This window comes from Platichthys flesus, chromosome 14 (assembly GCF_949316205.1).
Source record: "Platichthys flesus chromosome 14, fPlaFle2.1, whole genome shotgun sequence".
Classification (NCBI taxonomy): domain Eukaryota; kingdom Metazoa; phylum Chordata; class Actinopteri; order Pleuronectiformes; family Pleuronectidae; genus Platichthys; species Platichthys flesus.
This window is the reverse complement of record NC_084958.1, coordinates 9,958,246-9,983,817: the sequence shown is the minus strand read 5'-3', so window position 1 is coordinate 9,983,817 and position 25,572 is coordinate 9,958,246. Positions and strand designations below refer to the sequence as shown.

At 40.8% G+C, this 25,572-nt stretch overlaps 3 protein-coding genes across 4 annotated transcripts; 2 read left to right on the top strand and 1 right to left on the bottom strand.

The window, feature by feature from the left end:
• The first annotated feature begins 1,485 nt into the window (after window positions 1–1,485).
• Window positions 1,486–11,980, top strand: septin2 (septin 2). 2 transcript variants are annotated; one of them, XM_062403923.1, is made up of 13 exons: window positions 1,486–1,637; window positions 2,611–2,653; window positions 3,487–3,601; window positions 5,347–5,433; window positions 5,645–5,768; window positions 5,894–6,028; window positions 6,174–6,291; window positions 6,635–6,736; window positions 6,914–7,059; window positions 7,622–7,705; window positions 8,661–8,721; window positions 9,149–9,236; window positions 10,880–11,980. In XM_062403923.1, exons 2-12 carry the CDS (start codon window positions 2,630–2,632, stop codon window positions 9,224–9,226), a joined length of 1,074 nt encoding a protein of 357 aa, XP_062259907.1. In that variant the 5' UTR covers window positions 1,486–1,637; window positions 2,611–2,629; the 3' UTR covers window positions 9,227–9,236; window positions 10,880–11,980. The 2 variants fall into 2 exon arrangements, with proteins under 2 accessions (XP_062259907.1, XP_062259906.1); XM_062403922.1 differs by having other exon boundaries at window positions 7,622–7,744.
• Window positions 11,981–12,973: 993 nt separating this feature from the next.
• On the bottom strand, window positions 12,974–19,606 carry stk25b (serine/threonine kinase 25b). The gene is made up of 11 exons (XM_062403921.1): window positions 19,187–19,606; window positions 18,245–18,475; window positions 18,071–18,127; window positions 17,838–17,946; window positions 16,480–16,637; window positions 15,563–15,748; window positions 15,049–15,194; window positions 14,439–14,544; window positions 14,286–14,357; window positions 13,432–13,568; window positions 12,974–13,325 (listed from the first exon to the last, which is right to left on the bottom strand). Exons 1-11 carry the CDS (start codon window positions 19,214–19,216, stop codon window positions 13,286–13,288), a joined length of 1,272 nt encoding a protein of 423 aa, XP_062259905.1. The 5' UTR covers window positions 19,217–19,606; the 3' UTR covers window positions 12,974–13,285.
• Window positions 19,607–20,405: 799 nt separating this feature from the next.
• On the top strand, window positions 20,406–25,486 carry LOC133968140 (mitochondrial fission factor homolog A-like). Its single transcript, XM_062403995.1, has 7 exons — window positions 20,406–20,553; window positions 21,207–21,428; window positions 21,707–21,885; window positions 22,417–22,514; window positions 22,649–22,819; window positions 22,954–23,029; window positions 23,561–25,486. The coding sequence occupies exons 2-7, from the start codon at window positions 21,212–21,214 to the stop codon at window positions 23,690–23,692; spliced, it is 873 nt and encodes a 290-aa protein (XP_062259979.1). The 5' UTR covers window positions 20,406–20,553; window positions 21,207–21,211; the 3' UTR covers window positions 23,693–25,486.
• The last annotated feature ends 86 nt before the right edge of the window (window positions 25,487–25,572 follow it).

Genomic DNA, 25,572 nt, shown 5'->3' with positions numbered 1-25,572 from the left:
TTGTTTTAACATTGTTCAAAGACTCGTCCTGAATCTTTCACAAGGAGCCTTAGCACCCTCTTCTGGTCGTCCATCATCAATGCAGGTTAAATGAACCAACATTGAATCAGAATCTGAATCAGAATCGGATTGCGAAGTAGGTTTAAACCTACAAGGAAATTGCTCTGGTTATTGGTGCATACAATGAACATAGAAACATAAAAACATAAAAACACAATAAATACAACACACATAAGAAAAGCAATATAAAGAAACAATATATATTTACTCACTATTTACTTCTTATTTACTCCCTTTTTCATATATTTATAAAAAGTAACATTTATATAGACATAAACATATCTAAATGAAAATATTTAATAGATAAAAGATATAAAAAGTGAAGTAAAAAGTGAAATGCAAAACATCAGTGAGGCCCTATTGAAATTGTAAGGATTATTATTATTATTCAGGCAAATTAATTGGCTTTTTGAGGGTTTTAACATGCTCAAATTCTTCCCGAAATGAACCACGAAACAACCTACACACAGATTTTGAAAAATTAAGTATTTTTATGTGGAACCCAAGATTAGTATTTGCATATTATAATACAAAAACAATTTATTGACCTCTTGCGCAGAAGTGGACTTGCGCAACTCTTGCGCAGATGTGGTCTGTGCACATCATTCGTTCATTCATTTAATTTAATTTAATTTTAATTTTTTTTGTGAATTAGCTCTAAACTGTTCTTATCCCATTCTGTTGCAAAACAGTGATGTTTCAAAACTGTAGAAACCCAAAGGATCTATTCATTAATGTACTTGTGAGCAGAAAACTGCAATATTCCACCCAGGATATTCAAATCTCTAATATTATTATTCTCAAATCTGTAATTTTATTACTCTCAAATCTTTAATATTCTCAAAGTTACAAGTCATAGTTTGTCAAATTGCAAACTAAGGCTGGGCAATAAAACAATATCAATAAGTATCACAATTTAATTTTCTTGGTAGCGATATAACGAATGTCCGAAATATAATGATATAATACTCATGGATTGTGCAAGCACAGTGAGGAGATACATCACATATTTGATTGCCCACAGAGTTGTTAAGCGTTTGTTCATAAGATTTATCCTGATATTCATCAATACAGACTGATGTGAACATGTTTAATCTTGATACCATTTTCGGCCACAACTCAAGCTATACCACAAACTATTCCAACACTGAACATGTCAACTTGTCGGTCATCAACATTTTAAAATGATAAATGAAGACAAAGTTTGATTTGCAGGCTTTTTAAGAACTTTCACTATTCCCCTCAAACACCACTGTTGATAATACGTGTGTTTTAGTTGCAGATATAATAATAACAGTGTGTTTTGGTTGCAGTTATAATAACAATAGAGTGTTTTAGTTGCAGTTATAACCATAGATATATATATATATATCTATGGTTATAATAATAACAACGAGAGATCGGTGTCGGTGCTGAGCTGCTGTTCCTGCTCCTCTCGCCCAGTGCATTGTGGTCTGTGAGCTAAAAGGAAGCTGCAGCAGCGGAATCTGAAGAATTCGAGGTGTCCGCCAAGTCTCTGCTGCTCACCGACCACTTCCAGTCCGTCTGTAGCTCTGTGCACCGTCGGGACTGCAAAGGTAACGCCGCCGACTCTTCTGGTTCATCTCTTATTCATCACCAAGTTGCGTGTGGCTCGCTAACGTTAGCTCCGTTGAAGTGAACATCCTGCAGTAAGAGAAGCTACTCGGCTAGTTAGTGGTTAACGCTAAGCTAATACCAAGTTTCTGAGCAGCTAGCGGAGGCTGTTAGCTGCTGCGGTAGCTTGGATTTGAGCTAGTTTTGTCAGCTTTTCCACAACTAAATTACAGCTGAAGTGTCTTTTTTCCCCCTGAATGATGTGGCCACAGCTAATTTCCGCCCTCGGGCATGTTACCGTTATGAAAATAGCCGATGCTAATTAACCGGTTGATCAACATTTTTCAATACCAGTGGACGGAAGAACATTAGCAGCTTCGGTTTTAATTAGCATTCATATTTGTCTGGAGGATCTTGGTTAGCAGTACATCTCGAATTAGCTCAAACTAGCTTCTAAACTAACTGGGACACATCCTGTGTAAGAGCACTTCATACTGTCTCTTTCGTTCTCGTGAGTTGCTGTGGGTGTGTTTCTGCTAGTTTCAGTGAATCAGGATGTTTGAATCGAAGACACTGAATCACACACACACACACACACACACACACACACACACACACAGACACATCCCACACATCAACTAGTAACAAAGCAGCCAACATATGACACCAGTGTGTAGACGCTGGGATTAATGGCACAGACATCTTTTAATCTCTAATGCTCACATCATAGTGTCGTACAGCTGTGATGCAGGAAGCAAGGCAGTTTCTTTTTTTTTTGTCAGTGGTGAGATCGAATGGGTGTCACAAAACCAGACTTCCTGTCTCCCACAGTCAGGCCTGTGAGTGTGTGGCTGCATGAACTACCGGCTTTACACAAAAGGTTCACACAGGAGAGGATTGTCATAAAACGAAGATGATTGTTGCTCTGCTGTTGTGTGTTTTTCCCAGTTTCTGATATAGTCTGTTTGCTTTTAGGTTGAACACGGAAATCAAAATGTCTCAGGCCGACAAAATGAAGGTGAGTGCTGGAACTCTGAAAAAAAGATGCTTCATCTGAACTTCCTATGTCTGATCAGCGACTGTGTGTCTCGTTTAACAGCTCAGCGTTGATAATGATGAGAAAGTGAGGTGGTGTGTTAATGTCTGGCCATTTTTCTAAGGATTAAAACCTGGCTAAAGGTGTAAAGATTTTGCTCTGAATGTCTATTTTTGATTCAGTCCAGGATTGCTTCTCTAAACTCGTCGTTGCCGCTCGGTTCACTGGGACATTCTCTGCCTCGCTGCCTCTCTCGGCTTTGCTCCAACCACAAATATTAGTTACTTGGTGGAGCTGCTCTTCCTCCACATGACTTACTGATGTGGCTTCATGCGAGTCGAAATGGCTATAAGCGAAACAGGAACACAGTGCTTATCTGTCTCATCAGTCATGACCTTTGCTGAAAGGAAGGTTTATAAATAATACAAAACGGTATGGTTTAAAAACGAACCGGCTTTACATGGAGCAGGTACGTCTGTGATTGAATTTAACATTGTGTAACAGAGTCACAGGATCTGTTGAGTCGCTGTCTGTAGTAAATAGCCATAAACACTGGCGTGATTGGTGGAAGGTATTTTGCAAACAGACGGCAGAGAGGTCAACGCTTCCCTCCCTAAAGACTCCGGTTATTCATGAACAGATGTCTCCTCTGTGATCTCTACTCCAGCACCTATAATTAGTTATGATATTATCAGAACAATGTATGGCTGAAGTGATGATTCTGTGCAGTATTTTATCTGAGCTTTTAATGTCACCAAACATTATGACTATATTTTTTACTCTTATGTCTTTGTGCTCGACGTGTCCTTCTCCAGCAGGGCCAGTTCACCAACCCTGAGACCCCAGGGTACGTTGGATTTGCCAACCTGCCTAATCAGGTTCATCGCAAGTCAGTAAAAAAAGGATTCGAGTTTACGTTGATGGTTGTAGGTGAGTGGGTGATTGGCATTTTCAAATGTTGTCCTATTCCTCTTGGTACTATGTGACACTATGTGGTACTATGTATATTTGGATAATATAAAGTTGGTGCATCTCTGTGATAACACGTTTCAAGCTCGACATCTTCAGTAAACGTTGACATCTGAGGAACCCTTTATTTGGCTTGTTTGAATCTGTATTTGGGAAGAATTAAAGGTGGAACATACAGGATGCAGTTTCTTGCTGTTGTACATTGTCTTTACACAGTGTCCTCTGCATGACAATTTTAAATTAAAACTCTTTCACCTCTGTAGCTCCTTTTTGTTTGGATATTGAGAGCCCTTTGGTGGACCTGTCTTTTAAAGCTGTGTTCAGAAATACTCAGCTGTATCTGGTGCAGAGAGGCATTGTGGGCAGTGTAAAATGGCAGTTGTCACATCAGTGTAGTTGCTCAGCTGCTGTCAGCACAACAGCAGTGTAAACTGCTGGATGGGAGTGCTGTGACTGTGTGAACCTCTGTGCTTGTTGATAGGGGGGAGGGTAGGAGCGCCCCCTGAACGCTGCTCATCCTTTAGCTTTAAAATAAACCAGAGTGGAATGTGGCCTGTGGGCCTCGAGGGGCTGATTCATACAGTGTGGACAAGGCGTGCTCGTCCAGCTGCTGCAAGAACACTCATCGAGTGCTTTTAAACCTTCTGTGTGTCCCTGTTGTTACTATGTTCTAAAATAAATAAGTGTTTTCTGGCACATTCAGATAGTTGCAGCCCCCCTCATCACACAAATGATGTACAAATGAAAATGTCTTCCTGTAGCGTGAGAAATATATGTCAACATAGATTTTCCATCATCTTAGGCAAATTGCCAGTTTTTAAGATGTAGCAAAAAACTTCTGTAAATCTTTTGCCACGGCCCTGGTGGGAATCACAGTAGCAGCATTCCTTGGTAAAGCACACAGGCTTTAGGCAGATTATTTAGCATCTGTAACATGAGCATGAGAATTGAGGAACTTGTTTTGTGAAATGTTTTGCATTTTAGTTTCCTGTTTGCTGCTGTTGCTTGGGCTACATCGCTGCTGTAGTTTTAGTTAATTAGAGAAGTAGAACATACAGGGGATATTCTTGATCTTGTCCTATGTTTTCAAATGGGACAGCTTTTGACTCTGCTGACTGTGCCAGTAGGTGTTCAGTTTAAAAAGGCAAAGATTAAGGATGTCCTCTCTACTGAGCGGGACAATTATCTATTTGTGTTCATGTGCATTAACTCACATAAACTCTCGAGATTTTTATATTCCTTTATTTCTTTTGTTGTCATATCCAAAAGATTTGTATGTGCAGCCAGTCACAATTTGTTTCGGTCATTCACAATAATACAATATCAGTAGTGACATTCAAATAGAATCAGTCTTAAAGTACTCACTGTTCATTTTAACATGGGTGAAACTAAGCAGTCGTCCTCCTCTTGTCTCTGCTACTGGCTGATTATCAACATCCACCTGACATTATTTTGTAAAGAATAATGGTGAAGTCAGATTCAGTTGTCCATTGTTCAACAGGATAGGTCCCAACAGTACTATGTTGATACAAATGTTCTGTGCAGTGAGAGGCAGAGTGTGTGTCACAAGCAGACGTCTCTGTTTATTTGAAGAAGTTATCTCAAAACAGAACATTCTTTTGAAAGTCTCTGATTTTAATCCTGATTTGTCAGACTGATGTTTATTGTGTGATGATTCTTTTATGTTTTTCCTCTGTTGTCTAAAGGTGAGTCTGGACTTGGAAAATCCACCCTGATCAATAGCCTCTTTCTTACTGACCTTTACCCCGAGAGAGTCATACCTGGAGCTGCAGGTAAAATAACCCCTCACACGATTTAAGCACAAACCACTGCTAGGCTTTCTTGCAGTGTATGTATGATTTAATTACTTTTTTTATCTGCAGCTTTTTCAGAGTTTTGTGCGAACAACTTGTTTTAAAAATACAAAATGAACAAAGTCAAACAGTTAAGTAAGAAAAACTAAACCGTGTTCTTATATTTTGTTATCTATTTTCTTTCTAACAGAAAAGATAGAAAGGACGGTTCAGATCGAGGCGTCCACTGTAGAAATTGAGGAGCGAGGCGTGAAGCTCCGTCTCACCGTGGTAGACACACCAGGATACGGAGATGCTATCAACAGCCAGGACTGGTATGAAAACCTTTTTGACCTTAGTGTAATGTTATAGCAAGAGGCGAAGGTTTTCTCCATGTGGGCTTTTGAAATATTATTGTATATACTGTGTGTTTAATGTGAACTATATATTTCTAATCCAGTTTTAGCACCATTATCAGCTACATCGATGACCAGTTCGAACGCTACCTCCATGACGAGAGCGGTCTGAATCGTAGACACATCGTTGACAATAGAGTTCACTGCTGCTTCTATTTCATCTCCCCGCTCGGCCACGGGTGAGTCCTACCCCACGGCTCGCCGATAAACTGAAAACAGTTCAGTTCATACACTGAAGTTCCACTCTCTGCTTTTCAATAAATACTTACTTAAATTCCTTTGTCTCTCTTTGACCCTCCATCTGTCTGTTTCCTGTCTGAGCAGCCTCAAGCCCCTGGACGTCCAGTTCATGAAGGCCATTCACAACAAGGTTAACGTGGTTCCTGTCATTGCCAAGGCCGACACTCTCACCCTCAGAGAGAGGGAGAGGCTCAAGCGCAGGGTGAGACCATGAGCTGTCCATTGTTGAGAGTACTATATTGTTGGTACAACTCCAGAAAATTGGGCTGGACAATTTCCAGACTTAACCTTTTTAATTTATGAAGAACGCAGCAGGATATTGTGGTAAAATGTGCGGAACTGTCAGTGGAGGGGAGGCATAGAGGTGGAGCATGCAGGGGGCAAGACATGACTTGACCTCTGGAAAAAGACCGGAGTTTAGTGCATGTCTGAAAGCAGCTTAACTATGTCGTCTTTAGTAATACCTCTGATGTCTTCCCTAAAAAGAGAAGAATAGTTTGTCATTTGTCCTGATAAACTGTGTTTTTAACTGTTTTCTTTGCAAGATTCTGGATGAGATCGATGAACATGGTATTAAGATTTACCACCTTCCTGATGCCGAGTCGGATGAGGACGAAGACTTCAAAGAGCAAACTAGGATCCTGAAGGTAAACTCTCTAAAGATAAGTTGATGTTTTTGCTTCCACAGAAATAAAAGCAGTTCTGTATCCTCCCATAGAGACTCATTCAATTTGGGCCAATACGCTTGTGATTTGATTATGATAAATATTTATATGGGCGGTTCATCCTTTGGAAAAGACGCATGAGATTCTCCTCTTCTCCAGGCCAGCATCCCGTTCGCAGTTGTAGGATCCAACCAGCAGATTGAGGCCAAAGGGAAGAAGGTGAGGGGCCGCCTGTACCCCTGGGGAGTGGTGGAGGTGGAGAACCCAGAACACAATGACTTCCTCAAGCTGCGGACCATGCTGATGTGAGTGGTCCAAGAGTGAGAGGAGGCTCGAGTTTTTCCTCACTCTCTGAAATTTTTTTGTATTCTGTTTTCCTACAAAATCCGGTTGAAGAAGAAGAAAGAGCAATGTATTTACAATTATCGACACTCTTTGCCAGAATGTATTTATCCACAGTTAAAAACATTCTAAATCTGCCACTAGCTTTTATGTTACTTAACTTGTATACTTCACCTATTTGGTGATATTGTTATATTATTCTTTTTACTTGTAACTTTGGATAAAGATCTGCCACAAGAGTTTTCTCTGGGATTATTAGTAAAGTTCTAACGTAGCTTTTAAGTTGCGCTGCAGTTATGGCAAGAAAGGACACAACATAACGTAATATCCAAAGTGATGCAACACACATGATCAATAGAAACCTTAGCAGTATGATGTGGTTCAGAAAACGTTGGGTAGTATGAATATACAGGAAAATTCACGTGAACTCCCTAACCAGTCCACCTCTATTCCCCACATCTGCAGTTTTCAAAAACGTCCTTGCACAAGTATGTAATAGTTGTTGAATTTTCCACCTCCCCACAGAACCCACATGCAGGACCTACAGGAAGTGACCCAGGACCTGCACTATGAGAACTTCCGCTCAGACCGCCTCAAGCGGGGTGGCAGGTTGTCCTCCCATGGTTATATTCTGCCTCTGTCTCCTGCGTACGTACTTGTCTGTCCGCTTGCTTCTCTGCACCTCCCCCCTCAGACAGCAAACCTCTGATAAGAAATGATAATATTTCCAATACAGTTAGAGATGCATTGAAAGCGCCTAGTGTCACATACACGCACACACACACACAAACACTCATAGAAACAATTACATTAAACATTTAGTGATGAATAATGACTGGACCGTTCATTTCCTTCTTTCGATTCATATAATATTGACCTAGTGTCAGTTCTGTAGTCAAGTAGCTCTAACTCATCAGTTTGCATGTTAACCACACCAGTTAGGTTGTGGTATTTGGGTAGTGGTGGGTCGTGGTTTTAACTGGTTAGTCGGTAGCACGTGTAGTTTGAGATGCGTAGATATTGTTAACAGGATTTCTAAATGTTTAATTTAATATAGTGTGGATACATCATCACTTAACCCCCAACGTAGACCGAAAAGGTTCTTTTAGACTTTCCTCCAAAGCCAACCCAAGGATAAGAGAGTGGCTTTACTGTCTTCACAATTGCCTGGCCATCTGTCCAACGATGGCTGGTCTTGATTTGTCCAATCCCATGGGTGGACTGTTGGAGGTACTGTTTGTTTTCATTCTGGGGGAGGTAACACTGTTCCCCTGACTCTCACTTGCTGCTTCTCTCTTCTCTGTAGATACTCGTTGTAGATTCCCACTTTCTTACTTCTTCCTGCAAAGAAAAACTCCACTAACCCACTGACCCTTTCCTCCACTTTCTCAATGTGGCTTTTGTCATGTTTGCCTAATGATTAGATTAACAAGGCTCTGACGCATACACACACAGATACACAGCTATAACCTCTCTCGTTGTGCATTTAACCGAGTTGTAATGATTCCATGATTTATTACAACAAACCGTACCATGAAAGTAATAACTTGTTCCATCGATACAGAAACGGACCGGAGCCGGAGGAAATGGACAAGGATATGATCCTGCAGGAGAAGGAGGCTGAGGTGAGACATTTCAGACACTTGAGAAATTCATTTCTCCTCATCTTGCTCTAGTTTGACATCTATAATAAATATGAAGTAGATTAGTATGAAGACTTTTTGAAGATCTGTTTCTCCCTGTTTATGCTAAGCTAACTGGCTGCTGGCTGTTGTCAAAGTAAAAGATTTCTGTTTTATTTTTGTAACTCACAATACTGTGAAGCTGCTAAATTATTCATGTTCACAGTTGGTTTCTGTCCAAGCAGTCAATGAAGGACCAGTTGTTTCTAATCTATAATTTACAGCTGGCAGACAGATATTAGTGATCGTACATCCAGCCAGACTGTCAGATCAAATTAATTAAAGAAACTATTAGCTGTCTAAGTGAATGTGTCTGGTTTTATGTGCAGTCGCTTTTCCCTTTGTGATAAACGGTGATGTTCTCCCACAGTTGAGACGGATGCAGGACATGATCACCAAGATGCAGGCCCAGATGCAGAAGCAGGGAGACGGCGAGGGGGACGTGTGAACAGTCCATGGTAGGAACCTAAACCATCTATACACTCTGCAGTGTTTCCCCCAGTAAATCTGTCAGTCAAGGTGGTAAGCAGGTGGTGGTGCTGTTGGCGCGGCGCGTAGCGGCGCGGCGAAAATTTTTGGGGGTATTTTGCTCAAAGATGCCAGTACGCATGAATGAAATAAACAACTGTTTATTTCAATATAAATAAACAACAGTAGGTACAAATGTTGTGGAAAACATGCAGACACTACAAAATAGGGTTTAAGCCGGTTTTTAAGAAAAATCAAGCTGCCTCTGAAGATGACAGTTTGTGATGTCGGATTCCGTTCAAATTAACCGCCTATTCATTGTGGACGGCAAGAAAAAAAAAGTTTTCGCGCATGCGCACCTGATTCTGTATGATTTAACATGTACGCAAATAAGCATCATTCTTTGTGCCTTATTTACGTAAATGGTATGCCACATAAGCCTTTACGTTACATATCATTCATGGACCAAGTAAAATCGAGATATTACTAGACATTTACGCAGCTTAAGGCCAATGTATGCTACTCCGAGTCCGTTGCGGACTGACGGACGGACGGAGCGGACGGACCCTTTTTGATTTATAGTTCTACGAGCCTTTTTGTTGTGAAAACAATTCACAGCCAGAACAGTAGATGGCGCAACTGAAGTCGAGCTTAGAGAAGCCTACCTCATGAGGTATATAGAAGAAGTCCACGCTGGTTTATTTACGTCCTCCCGGCTCCTCACACACAGTGAACGATGGCAGCTAACAGAAAAAGGATGTTGATGACGCGACAGTTTTTGCTGAATAAAGTGACACCCAGCGGGTCATAATGCTTATGTTATCGTGTCTTAACGCAGCGGTTCCCCGGTCTTGTTTCCAAACTGCGTTGCTAATTCAACAGCTGCAACAGCTTGAAGCTACACGGAGGCAGCTAGCTTCCCCCCAGCTTCCACACACAGTCAGCAGGGACACCCGATACTAACTACTACCGTTAGTTAGTATCGATCTAAAGTGTTTGCTTCTAACCTGACGGTGTTTGAGAAAGAGTGTCATGAGCCGTGGGATTAAAGTCAGCGGGTTTTTGCGCTGTTCCCACCGCAGTTAGCATGGTGGTTAGCCCGCTAGCCACGTTATGAAAGTTCGTTATAACAGTATGTGACCGTACACACGTGCCGTAAGTGCTCTAACCAGCCACCGTCAGCCGGACAACGCTGCTGGCTTAACACACTTGTCACACGAATTATAGAGTCGTAGTTGTGATTTTGGTTTATTGTGATGTAGGGAATGGAACAGGAAGTTTCCATTCCGAAATGCTGGCGTTAGCGGACCAATCACCAATATTTTTTTCAGTACATTGGTAGTCAAGGCGGGGCCCTAGTCTTGTTAAGGCGGCCGCCTTAACAAGATAGTGCTGGGGGAAACCCTGCTCTGCATTGACATTAAAGCTGTGGTTATGTTTGATGGATCGGTGCTCAAGGGCAGGAACAGCAAGCATGAACTAGGCTTGATGCAGACATTGCATATTTCACTTTGTTCCCTGAACAATTGGAAGCTTACGTTCTTACGTTTTTAACTTGATATATAAATGAAAGTGTTCAAAAAATCCACAAATTTGAATGATAATGTGTATTTCTTTCTCTTTTCCACTGTAGGTGTTTGAGCCACCGCTCATGTCTGACCAGAGAGGAGTGACTCGTACTGATTGCCACTATCTTCATTCGGTTCCACATGGGATCTGGAGTTTTTTTTTTTTTTAAATATACATACAGTAAGATATATTCAAACAGTGTTATGGTTATATATTTACACAATGTTCTTTTTTTATGTTTTGTTGTTTGTTTTTTAAAACTTATGCCAGTTACTCAAATGAAGTCATGTGACCCATCTTACAAAAATTGTGAAGTATATTTTTTAATACAAATCCATTGGATCTTCTGTTACTTCTCCAGTTTGTCCTTAACTTTTTTTTTGCTATTGAGAAAAACTAGAGTATTGGTGCTTGGATTCAGTGCGTTAAGTCCAAAATCATCTCATGCTAAGTAGCATTAGCTGTGAGGGCGCTTCATTGGGAGACTCAACTATGGTGAAAACTAATAGCAGAAGCAGCTTTTCATTTCATCATTTCAACATTTATTTTGTCAAACATGATTTAAGATAACCACACAGGCTTCCCATCATATAGGGTTCACTCTGCTCAGCGTTATGTTATCTCACTCGTATGCATGCAACTCTCTCGGCTCCTCCCTTATTTGACCCTCGAGTGCAGTTCTCAGATCAGTGTCATGAAGTACATCTGCCCCGAAGTGTTGTTTAGCTCTGTTTGAATTTGATCTGAAAGAACCCTGTGACCTCCTACAGTCTTCCTGTAGAACTGACCAATGAAGGACAGACAAATGAGTTTTTTTTTTGTTTTTTTTTACTGTGACACACCTCTGTTTGGTGCATCTTTGAATTGGATGTATTTACCTAATATCTCCTCTCTATTGTAAAGTGAAGTCCTGTGCCAGGGAGCATCTGTTTCATTGAGATTTATGGAATCAACTTTCATGTGTCCCGACTGCTGAGTCTCTTCTGGTTTCCATGGCCACAGAGGTTAATGGTGACCCGACAAGGTCAATGTAGCCAATGTCCCCCCCCACCCACCAGCCAAGATGTGTTCTTGACATTCCTCTTTGTGCAGTTTTATCAAATATTAAAGTACCAAATATTGATCTTGATACATATATTGTAATAAAGGTTTTATTGAACTTGAACAGTCTTTCCCAAAAAAATTATTTTATGATTTCTCAGCAAATACAATTTTAATAAACATGAATCTACCTTCTTATACAGATTGAGTGTGTTAATTCAAGCTCTATCGTAATCCTGTAATAAATTGTTCTTGTTGCACGCTGTTCTTGATGGAGTGGTAATGTTATTAGTGCCTGAGGCTGCTTGACACATGAGTGTTCACAGCTCAGCTGATTTCCACAGAGACAAAAACCATGCATTATTTTTAGAAATTTATTTTATACATGATAGTGAAACTATCACCAAAAAAAGAGGAACAATTAAACAGATTTAACTTCTATAATTGTTGACTACATGAATATCAAACTTGCCTCCAGCAAGGAGGTTAGGATTGCACCTTGGTCGTTTTCTGAGCAAGATTACTTTTTGGTGCAAATTTGATCAGGGGTGGAGCCAAGATTTTTTAATATGTAATTTCTATCAACGTTGAAAAAGCCTTATTTCACATCTAGCCAGTGAATAATTGATAGCTCTAAATGGAAAAAAAACACATGTAGGGAATTGATATAAATTTGGTGCAGCTTGACTCTTGGGACTGGGAGGAGGTTTGTGATCTAAGGGCGAGTCTAGTTATTAACCTGAATTATTTCTCCAGGTATTCCTAACTACTGACCATTGCATTTTACAGAGTAATGAAACTCGCATGTCTGAACTACAGTGAGGACATACATTCTGAAAAGATGTCAGTCACATTGGCTTGGTTGATTTTTTGTACACTGCACAAAACTGTAATGTGTCAGTGACAGGGTCACCTAAACTCTGCTGCCTCTATTAACTGCATTGAGCTCAGGTTGGGTTGGGACTGAAACATGTGGAGCTGTAGTCCGAGTGAGAGCATCAAGCAGACAAAAAGAACAGAATGGTTCAGCTACACAAGCTGCAGTGGGAATCTCCAACTTTCCATGTTGTGGCTCCTTTCTGCGACAAACTCTTAAAGAAGCACATTGAAGACAAGACATTTTCCATAAACTTTATTATAGTTTTTTTTCTTCTCAACCTAACAGGTATACACAACGCTCTAAATGTTGTGGCTTTTTTTGTCTTAAATACTCTCCGCTCTTAAAGAAAAAACTGTAAAAATATTTAATTATAACTAATTAAAAGATCTCTTCAGGGACAGGGCTAGGAAGGGAATAAAGGTAGTGAGGAGGGTGTGTGTGTGTGTGTGGAGGGGGGGTGTTCTTCTGTGGTCCTTATCTGAGACATTGGGTGGGTCTGGGAGACAGAAAAAAGGGGCGACAGGTTTAAGTTACATCCAGCCGGGGGTTTCACCGCGAAGACGGGGTGGTGTTACCATTTAAAGAAAACCTGAAAGGACGACAGGAAGCAGATAGTCAGAATATAATGAAGACAAGTTCTCTGTTGCCTAGTGACCGTCCAAATCTGACGGCTGGGAGAGCTGCTGCTTAATCACCTGCACACCCTCTCCATCATATGTGTGACGAGGCGGTCGGAGATGCCCGGACAGGACTCCTCCGCGAGGTTGAAGGCGTTCTCCAACTCCTCGATAGCTCCTACACCTCCACCACTCGCCCGCCGCTTCTCCTTCAACTGTTCAAGACAGATCAAGTAGAAAGGATGGCACAGAGTAGATGAGTGAAGTTTAAGGCTGTACGATATAAACAGATACAGATACTTCAGAATTACGTGCCCCTCTTCTCTTTTCCGTTTTAATTTGCTAAATTTACTTTATCGTTCCCTTTTTTTATCAAGAAGATCTGGTTTTGAATTTGTTTAATAAACACATGGTTTTTTAGAATCTTCACTTGTTTCCTGAAAACAAACCAAACCAGTTTGTCATGTGATAACATCAGTAAGCCTCTCTGTAAATCTGATAAAAATCAGTGATGGTCTTCACGTGATAAAAAAAATGCAGCGCAGATCAAATCACTGTTGCAGCCCAGACACACAATGTTACCTTTCCCAAGGAGGTTATGTTTTCACCTCTGTCTGTTGGTTTGCTTGTCAGCAGGTTTATGCAATAAATACATAATGGATTTCCATCCGGAAACAAAAGGGCCAATCCAGGAAGTCTTTACCACATACCTCAACAATGTGAGATTTTTAACGTTTCAAGCGGTTTCCCATTATTGGCAGATGTTTAAAATCTATTGAGTGAGGTTCTAGTTATTAAAGCATTTGATTAATGCACCAGGATGAAATGTGAAGTCCTGATAGCTTGAAACTGCAAGGTGTTTCTTTTAAATCAGCAGAAATACAATTAAAAAACTAAATGTAATGTTTTACACCTCAAAGACTCACACATACCTCTCTGAAAATGGGAGTTACCAAAGCAGATAAGCATTGTGACTTAGGTTGTCGTTTCACCAAGTCTCCTGACTGCAAAGGGGAGAAAAGGGTGTTAGGAAAAAAACTAAACAATAGATATGACTGTGTATGTATTTGCTGGATGTGTCTTACGTCGGAATCTGTGTGTGTGTAGCCCTTCTGTAACTTGTTCATAGAGTTGGGTCTGACCGTGGGGAAGGTCCACATGGGACATGTATCCACGTCACCATCAGCATCCCTAAAAGATGTGAGGGGGGCGAATTAACAGGAGACAAAATATTTACATACCTGAGCAGCACCATCATGATCTCACATATAATGAATCAACAAGCTTGTATTCGTGAACACTAAGGAAATGTATCTATATCGTATAATATGTATTCATACACATGTGAATTATCCTGCAACTTGACTGGTTGAAGTGAGCAAATATGATCACAATCTCTGCTTATGTTCTTGAGTTTAACAATGGCCATAAAGTCACATTATAATGTCACACTGAAGTTGAACTGTTATAATGTCATAATTTCAGGTTAGACATTTGTGTTGTGTCACAGTTAAGGTTTGAACTTTGTTATGACCAAAAACACGTTTTGTGAGGTCACAGTGGAGAAATCAAATGACCAAGAATGTTTTTCCTACTGTCTACATGAATAATGAGAAGGTCATAACTGCTTGTGTGTGAACAGATACTTGAAAAAGTGTGGATGTATATATAGAATGTATGTTTCTCGACACTCACATATCCGAGTCATCAGAGCTGGATTCCTCCCCGTGTCCCTCTGACTTCCAGCGTCGATAGCGGTCAATCAGCTCTGTCAGGTAGGCCGTCTTCTTGGTGTAGCGTGTGATGAACTTGTGCTTCACAAGCTCTTTGGCGGTTGGCCTCTGCCGAGAAGGAAGAATAGAGAAGAAAGAACACTCAGTGAGAGTGTTATCAGTAGGTTATAAGACTGGAAGAAGAACTAGCTGGAATCAGCTGTCTAGTTTTTACATCATAAGCGAAGTGAGCGAGTCTGCCATCACATAAATTGGATTGAACATATTAGCATGTTACTATAATGTGATTTTGATCCTATTTGAATATTTGGAAAAGTACAGAACAAATTCTAATTCCAAGCTTGGACAAACGTATCTAATCACAAAAAGTGTGGTAGGCCTTAAACCAGATCTGAAAATCTGAGATTAATTTCCAATTTTCGAATTTAATTTAGCCCAAACAAACACGTTAGAACGCCTGACCAATTTGTACTTACAAAACGTGGGTCTTTATTTAGACAAGCCTCCACAAACTCTTTGAAAGGTTTGCTGTAAGGCCCATCCAGGGTGGGAGGAGTGTTTTTGGGGATGAGGAAGAGAACCCTCATGGGGTGTAGTTCAGAGTTTGGAGGTTCTCCTTTGGCCAACTCAATGGCAGTGATGCCCAAGGACCAGATGTCCGCCTAAGTTGGAGAGAGAATGTGATAGTTAGGTATGAGCTCATATACACTGGATATTGTGAAAGGACCTTAAAATATAGAGGTTAAAATGTGTTTCAAATCATTCTTCCCCATGCGTAAACATTTTTCATCATGGCCACCACCAATGACTAAACCTTATCACCTGATGCTCTACCAAAGTGAAAAGCTTTGATAATTTTTATCCAGATTTTCCACTCACTGACAAAAGCCCCACATCAGGGGCAAATCGTCATTTAATCGGCAGTCGCCAATGGCTCTGTGTGAAATCTCCAAAGACGTGACTTGAGAGGCTTGCCGGCACATCAAAGACTCTGACTAGACTTGGAGGGGTGAAGGTAAATGTACTGATGAGATGCCCCCTGATCTTTTACACTGCACATGTCTGTGATTGAAGAAAACAAACAACGTGTCAAAATGGGCAGGATGTCACTGTAAAGCAGAGGGATCGGTCGGACTCGTCTCTCCTCACATGCGCTTGCTTCATCAAAAGTACTTTAGAGACCAGACATATTAGTCGGGGGTTTCTCCTGATGAACTATCGTGTAGTGTGTGACCCCCTACTGTCAGTCTGCATGTAGAATGAACTCTCAATGACTGCGTGACTTCTGATCGCAAGTCAGCAAGTCTTGTATTTTGAACTTGGCATCATCTTTTAACAACCTAAGCAAAGTACACATAAACCGTCTGTCGTCTCTTGTCCACCGCGGCCTCACCTTGAAGTCGTAAGCTGACTGTTTGATAACCTCCGGAGCCATCCAGAAAGGTGTGCCCACAAACGTGTTCCTTTTAATCTGGGTGTCTGTCAGCTGTCCTGCCACCCCGAAATCTGCCAGCTTCACTTCGCCCTGCTCCGACAAGAGCACATTGGCAGCTTGGAGAAAGGCAGACATAGAAAGGATAAAAGTCAAAAGACAAGAACAAATAAGAATCAGTACAGGCTTGTTTTCTGTGTGTGGTTCACTAGATTTGCTAAACACACAGCATCAATAAACTTGTCTGCGCTCATGAACAATGTAGTCCCATTTGGGATTATAATATTATGGGATGATAAACAGTATTTAAAGTGCTGTTGCTTATTAAATCTCCTACAAGGAACTTTTCATTTTCATTGATTTTGGCATCTCTGTGGACAAAGGGGGAAGTTTATAGAAAAAGGCAATATTCTCCCTGATTGTCTCATTTGTTGTTGTAAGTCATAAAGAGGCAGCAATATTAAAATAAGACTGTTTCCTAACCAGTTCAAAACTCCTAGTTGTTGCTTTAAGGCCGATCAAGTGTAATTTCATGAAGTGTTGTAGCAGATGGATGAACAGATGGACTCAGAATACTTACATACATACATACATACATACATACATACATACATACATACATACATACATACATACATACATACATACATACATACATACATACATACATACATACATACATACATACATACATACATACATACATACATACATACATACATACATACATACATACATACATACATACGAACAACAGAGTCCTCTCTCTAGTTTCATTGTAGCAAACACCACATTCACTCTCTATGGATAATAGACACACTGTTCTAATATTTATATTTGTTGATCTGCCAACTTGACAGCATTACTTTTGTAATTCTACAATATTTAACATCATCAAATTATCTTTTCTGTCAAATGTGAGCCCCCCAACTTCACTATGTTTCAACTCACAGATGGTGTTAATGTATTGTTTTACAGCTTGTTAGCATATCTCTATGTATGGACGTATTCTGTGTGTCCAGCATCTGGTGAAAACTTGATTCACAGCAGCTTTGATCATTGCTTCATGCGACTGCTCAGTCAGCAGATAGTGCAGCATGAACTCACAGCATTTTAAAGTACAAGTCTCTCTATTCTTAATACTGCAAACTTCAGATTAGCTCTGAATTAAGGCTTTGTACAAGAACAAGACTGTAAAACGATATATAAACTGATGATAAAGAGGAGACAGCTACTGACTATTTCCATCTGAATGTTTGCTTTGTGCATCTGTTGTAACTTCTGTACAGTCATCAATGCATGAAGAGAGTGCTTATTACCTTTAATATCTCTGTGAATCTTCCTCTCAGAGTGCAAATACTCAAGCCCCTTTAGTATTTCCCTCAGTATTGTTGCAATGTACGTTTCTTCAAGAGGCCCTGGACGGAGCTAGAGGGATAAAGGCACACAATATACCAGGAGAGAATGAAAAGAGCAAATCAGATTTAGCTTCTACCACAGTAAACGTTGTACAAAACTATGTAAGCAGCAAATAAAGGAAGAAGCCTCGTACCAGATCCAGAGCAGATCCTCCACCTAAATATTCCATGATAATCCACAACTTGGTCCCCTGAGAGGGAACGAAAAGATTTGATTAAAGACTTGTACAGCACTGTGTGTGTCTCTTCATGTTGTAACTGTGATAACCTGCGCATGTGTCACCCAAGAACTTGTGTTATCAACTCACCTTCAGGTATGATCCATAATACTTGGTAACAAAAGGACTGTCGCACTGGCTCAGCACTGTGATCTCCTGCTGGATGTCCTCGATCTCGTCCTCGGCCTCCTCCAGGTCTATGATTTTAATCGCCACCACTTCCTTTGTGCGGTTGTTGATGCCTTTGTAGACCTCTCCAAAGGAGCCCTTCCCAATCCGCTCTTGCTTGGTGAAGTACTCCTCAGGGTCCAACCGGGTATTCTGGATCAGGGACAGCAAAGAATGCATATCATGACGACATCTCTTGTAGTGTGCTTTGTATGTAAGAATGTTGCTGAAAATTTGAACAGCACAGAAACAACTTGTTTCACATATGATTGCTTAATATAAAGTTTACTTTGAATTGGGAGTTAGATCTAGCTGTTGTCCTACATTTAATTGTAGTCCACTGCTGATATATAAAGATGTTGGATGATTAACCTTTCCTATCTGTGTCAATGCCCATGATTCAGTCGAGAGTCCACATAATTACTCATATAATTATGTGGACTCTCCATCCAATGTGCTGAGATGTAATACAAGAGGCATTACACTTGAAAGTGAAGTGCATTTCTGTCTCTATACCAGCAGGAAATCAGTCGTGAGTATGAAGCACACACACAATATATATATAGCTGCATGTGACATATAGCATCAGCTGCATGCGACAACGTAACTCTAAAGCAATGGAGGCTCTTTAAATGTGTGATTCTATGAAACATACAGTTTGTCATTAAGTGTTTTTCAAATGTTGATGCTGACAATGGCAGGAAGATAGAACAGTTCAATGAATTCATGTTGGTAATGAGAAGGATGTTCACATGATGCCTCAGACCCCCACCCACCTATTCATGGCAAAGCAGACGGTGATGGGGGCTCGCCCTGTCTGGGAGCAGAGGAAGGGAGGTGACAGTATAAAGAGGGTTAGTGTACCTGGTTCTGCATGTCTCGAAGGTGAGCCATCCCCTCGGCAGGTTGGGACAGGGTCAGCCACAGCTCTCCTGTCTACTCAAGTATCCTGCTGCTCCTGTCGGGCTCTTCCTCCCCTTCCTAGCTGTCTCCGGAGCTAGCTAGGTGGCTAGTCAACCAGATAAACACCCAATCTGCTGCCTTTAACGGGGCTGTCACTCCGAGCACTGTTTTCGGCCTCGAGTCCGACCGAGGAGCGAACAGCCCGGCGACACGGCGAGCTACTGACCGAGAGACTCCATGAATATCCGCGGTGGTGACCGAGGAGGAAAGAAAGCTCCTTCCGCGTATTAATATTTAATTCATTTCAAGGAACGCTTCGCCTGTTGTTCATTTGAAGCTTGAGGAGGACAAAATAATGGCCCAGACGCACGACGCATGCGCGGTGCTGTCGCACACGTTAGGATTGTGGGAGTTGTATTTCCAAAGTGACACCTCCGGTGAGGCGCCTCCAACTCAAGATTTCTTCTTCATGTGTTTGTGGCTACTGATATTTTCGACCAAATATCTACCAATTTAATAACAATAAACTTGATTTATATAACGCTTTTCAGAACACAGTTACAAAGTACTTCACAACAAGCACATATTTAAATTTAAAATAATGGATAATATATAATAAAAGTAAGAACATAAACATAAACCAAAAATACAATATAATACCTTTTTGTGGTTTGGTAATAATTATTTAAATTACATTAACTGTCTGTTGAACTACTAAAACTAAAATGTTTGCAAAGTAGTAGTACTGAACTTTATACAAAGATTTAACTTTATTTTATGAACATGGTATATTTGGGTTCTTGAACTATGACTGAGACATTGAGAAAGAAGCTTTTTTTTATCATAAATGTATTAATTATCCTTGCAAAAATCTATTTACAAATGCAAATGTTCTAGTCAAAAATCTGTCAGATCTGTTTTCCATGATGATCCTAAAGAGTATTTAAAAGGGTTAAATCCGGTAACAACAAAAAGGCCATGAAACAGCAAATATGTGTGTTAACCGCAAAGTTTGTTTTATTGTCAGATTGTTTGACACGTGCAATTGTGATCAATAAAGGTTTATTTAAACTCGTTTCATTTATGTGCGCTCGTTTCTTAACCCGAGCAGTCCCTGTGGGGTGTCCCTCGCTTTTACTGACTACGTAGCTCATAACCTCCGCCCCTCCAGACACACGGGGTGTATGTTGGCAGAAGCTCCTCACTGGCCCGGAGCGGTGCGTGTTTCCGTGTCGCTCGTCTCACTTCCCGGTTAATGCCGCTTATTTTACAGAATAAACGACCTTTTGACACATGACATTTTAAACCCTGCTGTTAAAACCCTACCGGTAAGTAGCCGCAGAAGCTAAAGCCGAGCGAAGCCGTAAATAGCTGGGGTTAGCGCCCGCCTCCTGCTACAGACCTAGAGCCTAGCTAACGTGTTGTGGTAAAGTCATTACTGCTAATCGTAGCAGCTAACGCTTCTCAGAAACAAGACTAGTAACATTAGCTTGATATTAGCTAACGTACATGCCTAGACGTGGCGTCCTCTGTCTGTGGGATTTCATTCAGTGACATTAAAGCCACGAGGCAACACCTGCCTCACCTCATTCCAGCGTTATGTAATTTAATGCAATACAACGTGTATAGTTATATCTTGTATGATTGACTTGCTTCGGCTGCTGCTCGACAAACCTCCTGTCCTCAGGCTTACTCGGTTATTTAGGGGACATGCCCTACAACACGAGCCAGAGATCGTCATGTGGACATCACCACCTGCCACTGAGCCGTTTGGAAAAGAATACATTCGCCATATTATTAAATTTAAATTAAACACAGTTACACTAATTTGTTTGGATTAGTGAAATCTTAAAACCAGTGACACTGCAAACCTGCAGATCTCACACTTATGAGCTTATTGTGATGATTTGTTAGACCTGCCACTGTGACAGCACCATCCCTTCTGTTTTTCAAGTGTTTTTCCACATCCTCCCATTCACAGGCTGGATGAGTGTGCCAACCTTCGGCAACCCCTCCTCAGAGGCGGCTGAGGTAAACCGCATCCACTATGAGCTGGAGTACACAGAAGGCATCAGCCAGCGCATGCGGATCCCTGACACGCTGAAGGTGGCCTCAGAGCACCAGAGAGGGTCCTTTCCGCTTGAGCCGCCCATGCTCACTCAAACAACCATGATGCAGGTTCCTGAGAGGATTATTGTTGCAGGTGAGGATCAGAGACAGGACATCAGTAACAGGTTCCATAGTAGGAACACAGTTTGTGCCATGAATGCGTCACCATATAATGTGCTGGATAAAGCACATACATGCTCTGGACATTTTAGCTCCATATCAGAAATAATGTCAGCATACTAACACACCTGAAAATGCATCTTGACCTGGTGCTTGGCAAAATACTGAATCCAGAACAAGCACTCAACTAAGCCACTATCACTTATTGAAAGCTGGAACTCTGATCGCCTGTCCTTGTCACTTCATCCACAGGCGACAATGATGACCCTCGATACTCTCGTCCAAGAGATTTAGACCTGATTCAGTCCATCCCTCCTGTGGACCTCCTGAGTATGAAGACCCCTCCGCGTGTCCTCACCCTCACAGAGCAGTCACTGGACTCTATGGAGACCGAGCAAACTGCCTCCTCACAGAGCACTCCCAGCCAGACGGTAAGGCTCACGTCAAGGTTTCTTTACAATGTTCCTTATACGTCTCATTGCTATATAATTGCTTTAATTGACTGTACTTGACCAAATTGTGGTCCACTACTACAAAATGTATATTATATAGTATTGTTCTGTACTGTCACTAATTAATCACATCTGTAAGTTTTACCATTAAAATATTGTAGACATAATAACATTTAGAAATTCATCAGTTTAGGTGGAGGTGTGTGTAAACCCTACAGAACAGAAAGTTGTTTTGAAGATGAAAAAAAAATGTATATAATCCAAATAGGGTTTGTTATATGTACTAAATTGATGTCCTTAAATTAGGTTAATTCTTGACCTCTTTGCTTTATAGTACCTTATAAAAAGCACCTTTAGGTGGAAAGGTATTCAACATTTAAGAATCCAGAAAATCTGCTGTAACTTGTCCAAGATGATTGTGCAGCACAATGTGTGTCACTAATCCTGCTATGTCATGGAGTTACTTAACATTTAACCTGATTCTGACATCATTTTAATTGTTTGTATCAGTCACAAGGCCGCATTCATGCTCGATCTCGAAGGGAACGTAGTGCGAGTGAGCACATATCTGGCCGCCATAGCGTTCAGGCCAGCAGAAGTGATATAAGGTAAGAAAACTTCTACATCTGAGTGGTTAATTTCCATTCAGAAGTCATTGTCTGTTATTTTTCCCTTCACTCTTTGTTAGTTTAAGAAATATCTAATTTCTGTATCTTTCTGCCCCCACCAACAACTCTGCCAGCATCAGCCAGTCCCCCTCTGTTCCCCCAGTCCGCTTATGTCCCCCCCTCTGTTCCCCCGAGGATGCAAGCATCAACCTGTTCACAGCTGCTGGTGTCCTGTCTTACATCCAGTCAACAACCCGCCGGGCGTACCAGCAGGTCCTTGAGGTCCTGGATGACAGCCACCGCAGGTGTCTGTTCTTTGTCACTGAAATTCTCTGAACTCGCTGCGATCGCAAAGTTTCTCAGAGAAAAAGAGCTGCTTACTGTGGTGAAAATTCATGAAGTTGAGATATTTTTAACTAAAATATGTTTATCTCTAAAGGACACACCTGGACTTGGCCCTGGATATAAACCCTGATGAGTCTGGCTTAGTGGACGCCTCCTCACTACGACGACAGGTAATTCGTGTCATGGCCTGAAATGTCTGCTTTAGGTGACATGTGCTGTCCTTCCCTACGCCTTTGGTGTCGGTAATGTTTCCATTGTGAATATTTTCTCATGTTGTGTTAGGTCTAATGTTTACAACTGTGAGGGTGCAGACATTGTTGGTACGCTGATGAGTCCCATGTCGGGCTGCTTTGGAGGAACAGTGGCAGATCAGTGATAGTGGGCATTTTCAGACACTTGACTGTCAACACACAAATACGATAACTTCTCACATCATGGGCAGGAAGAAAGTCCACAATGATTTCTTTCCCTGATATTCTAATCGCATTAACTCTTGTACTTTTGCGGTTTATTATAAATTGATCTGAGAACAGATAGTCCCATGAAAAATTTGTATCGTGTAATACTTGAAATTTAAATTAAATCCTAAATAACATCAATCATAGATAGAAACTTACTCATATCTCACCCAGCTCCAGCATGGACACAGCAACATCACTTGTACACTGAGTTATCTTCTTTATGTTTGTATGATCAATCAGATTGTGAAGCTGAACCGGCGTCTGCAGCTTCTTGAGGAAGAAAACAAAGAGCGCTCCAAGCGAGAGGTGATCCTCTACTCTGCTACTGTGGCGTTCTGGCTCATAAACACCTGGATCTGGTTCCGTCGCTGAGGTAGAACATGGGTGACCCTCCCAAAACACTGGAAGCCATTAAAACAAGGGGGGGGCTACTCAAATTTAAAGGTAACCACAGGAAACTTTATAAACATTGGTAATGTCCCAAACCACAACCCTGTATGTTTGTATAGCAAAATCCATGTTGAAATTCCAGCTGAGCACTGACAAGAAAAAAACCTGAGCCAGCGCATGTAAGAATGTTTACTATATCTACACAATGTTACAAATTGTTACAATGCTGGACTGTAACTACCAACTGCTGCCACAGCACAGGGAACAAACTTTACTTTAAAGTGTAAAGTCTCTTTATTTCACTCCTGTATAAACTTGTAAACGACAAGTAAAACCAAGGACAATGACAGTCTCCAAAATGTTCGCATCTGCTCTGATGTAGTAAGAGATAATTTGTTACAACACTGTTGTCTGCTGAAGAGAATGTCAACCCCTGAATCTGAAGATGATGATCTGAACATCTATGATGTTCACACGTGTTTAAGAGAAACTAAATGTCAGAAATTACAAACCTTTACCAATTTATTCGAGATTTTTTGGAGAGTGATGGGCAACATCTCAACTTGATAAACCCTTCATACTGCAACAACAGGTGTTACAGTGATGCTTATGATCTTTGTGAGAGTAGTATGCGCTCAGTAGAGAACATACCTCTGCCAAGGCCCAACAATCCCCTTGAATTCATTCAAGATGCAACAAATTGCACACACTCATAGATATGAGTTTCCTACATATCCTCCCAAAAAATGTTCATCAAGCTTCATGAATTTTTCTGAAACCAGTGAAGATATATATTAAAAATCTCTTTCTCACACATGTAAAGAAAGTGGGGAAATTATCCCTGGATCTGCGTCACTTGTAAAGAGTTTTTCTGTTTGTTAACAAGATTACAGAAAAACTACTGAATGGATCAACTTTCACGCAAATCCATTCAGTAGTTTTTCTGTACTCTTGTTAACAAACAGACAATCCAACCAATCAGTTAACAAACAAACAGACCTGAGTCATTTTAGAACAAGTAGGATTAGAGCGGAACGAGTATTTTGGGAACCAAGCCCCGAGTTCACTGGACCCAACCTCACCCGTGACCTGAAGTTCATCAATTTAGTCAAAAAAATTATGATTCTCAAAGTGTCAAAATAAAAATGTATAAATCTAGAGATGCCATAACATTGACCCTGAATGCCCCATTACCTTCTTGTTATCCAAAACATTTGTGTACAGTACTTGAATAGCCTAATGTAACAACGTTGTATTCTTGGAAATCTTTATTTATAATTCATCTCTGTGGCCGTGCCAGACCAGAGGTTGTCATCTGAGCTTTATGAAGTGGCAGCAGAACTTCAGGGCATGGTACCGGAGGTGGCAGTTATTAGTGTATTAAATATGTATTTCCATTCTGTTTATAAAGTTTGACTTTGTTTTTCCTCAGAATTTGACCTCTCCTTGTTTTCCACTAAGCTACCTACAAGACTAAAAAAAACAAGAGCATGGACTTTGTGGTTTTATCATCATAGAGTGTGATGTAAATCTTAGAGCTAATGTAAGGTCATGTGTAAAAGATGAATATGTATATGAGATATTGATGTCATTATTTTTGAAGAACGATGTGTTATTTTTTTTTATTTCTCACATGATACAGTGGCCATTTCTCTCTATCATTTGCTGTACTTATCACACAAAGCTGGAGTTTTAAGTTATTATTGTTTACTTTCTTTGTAATATAAGAGCACATTCATTGTAAATATTTGTGCTGTAATAAATGATGGATGTTGACCAATGTCTCTGTACAACACTGCCCCCTGCTGTTGTGTTGGCTCATGTGCAACAACGGAAGCTGCTCCAGCCCCCTTTAAACGCAG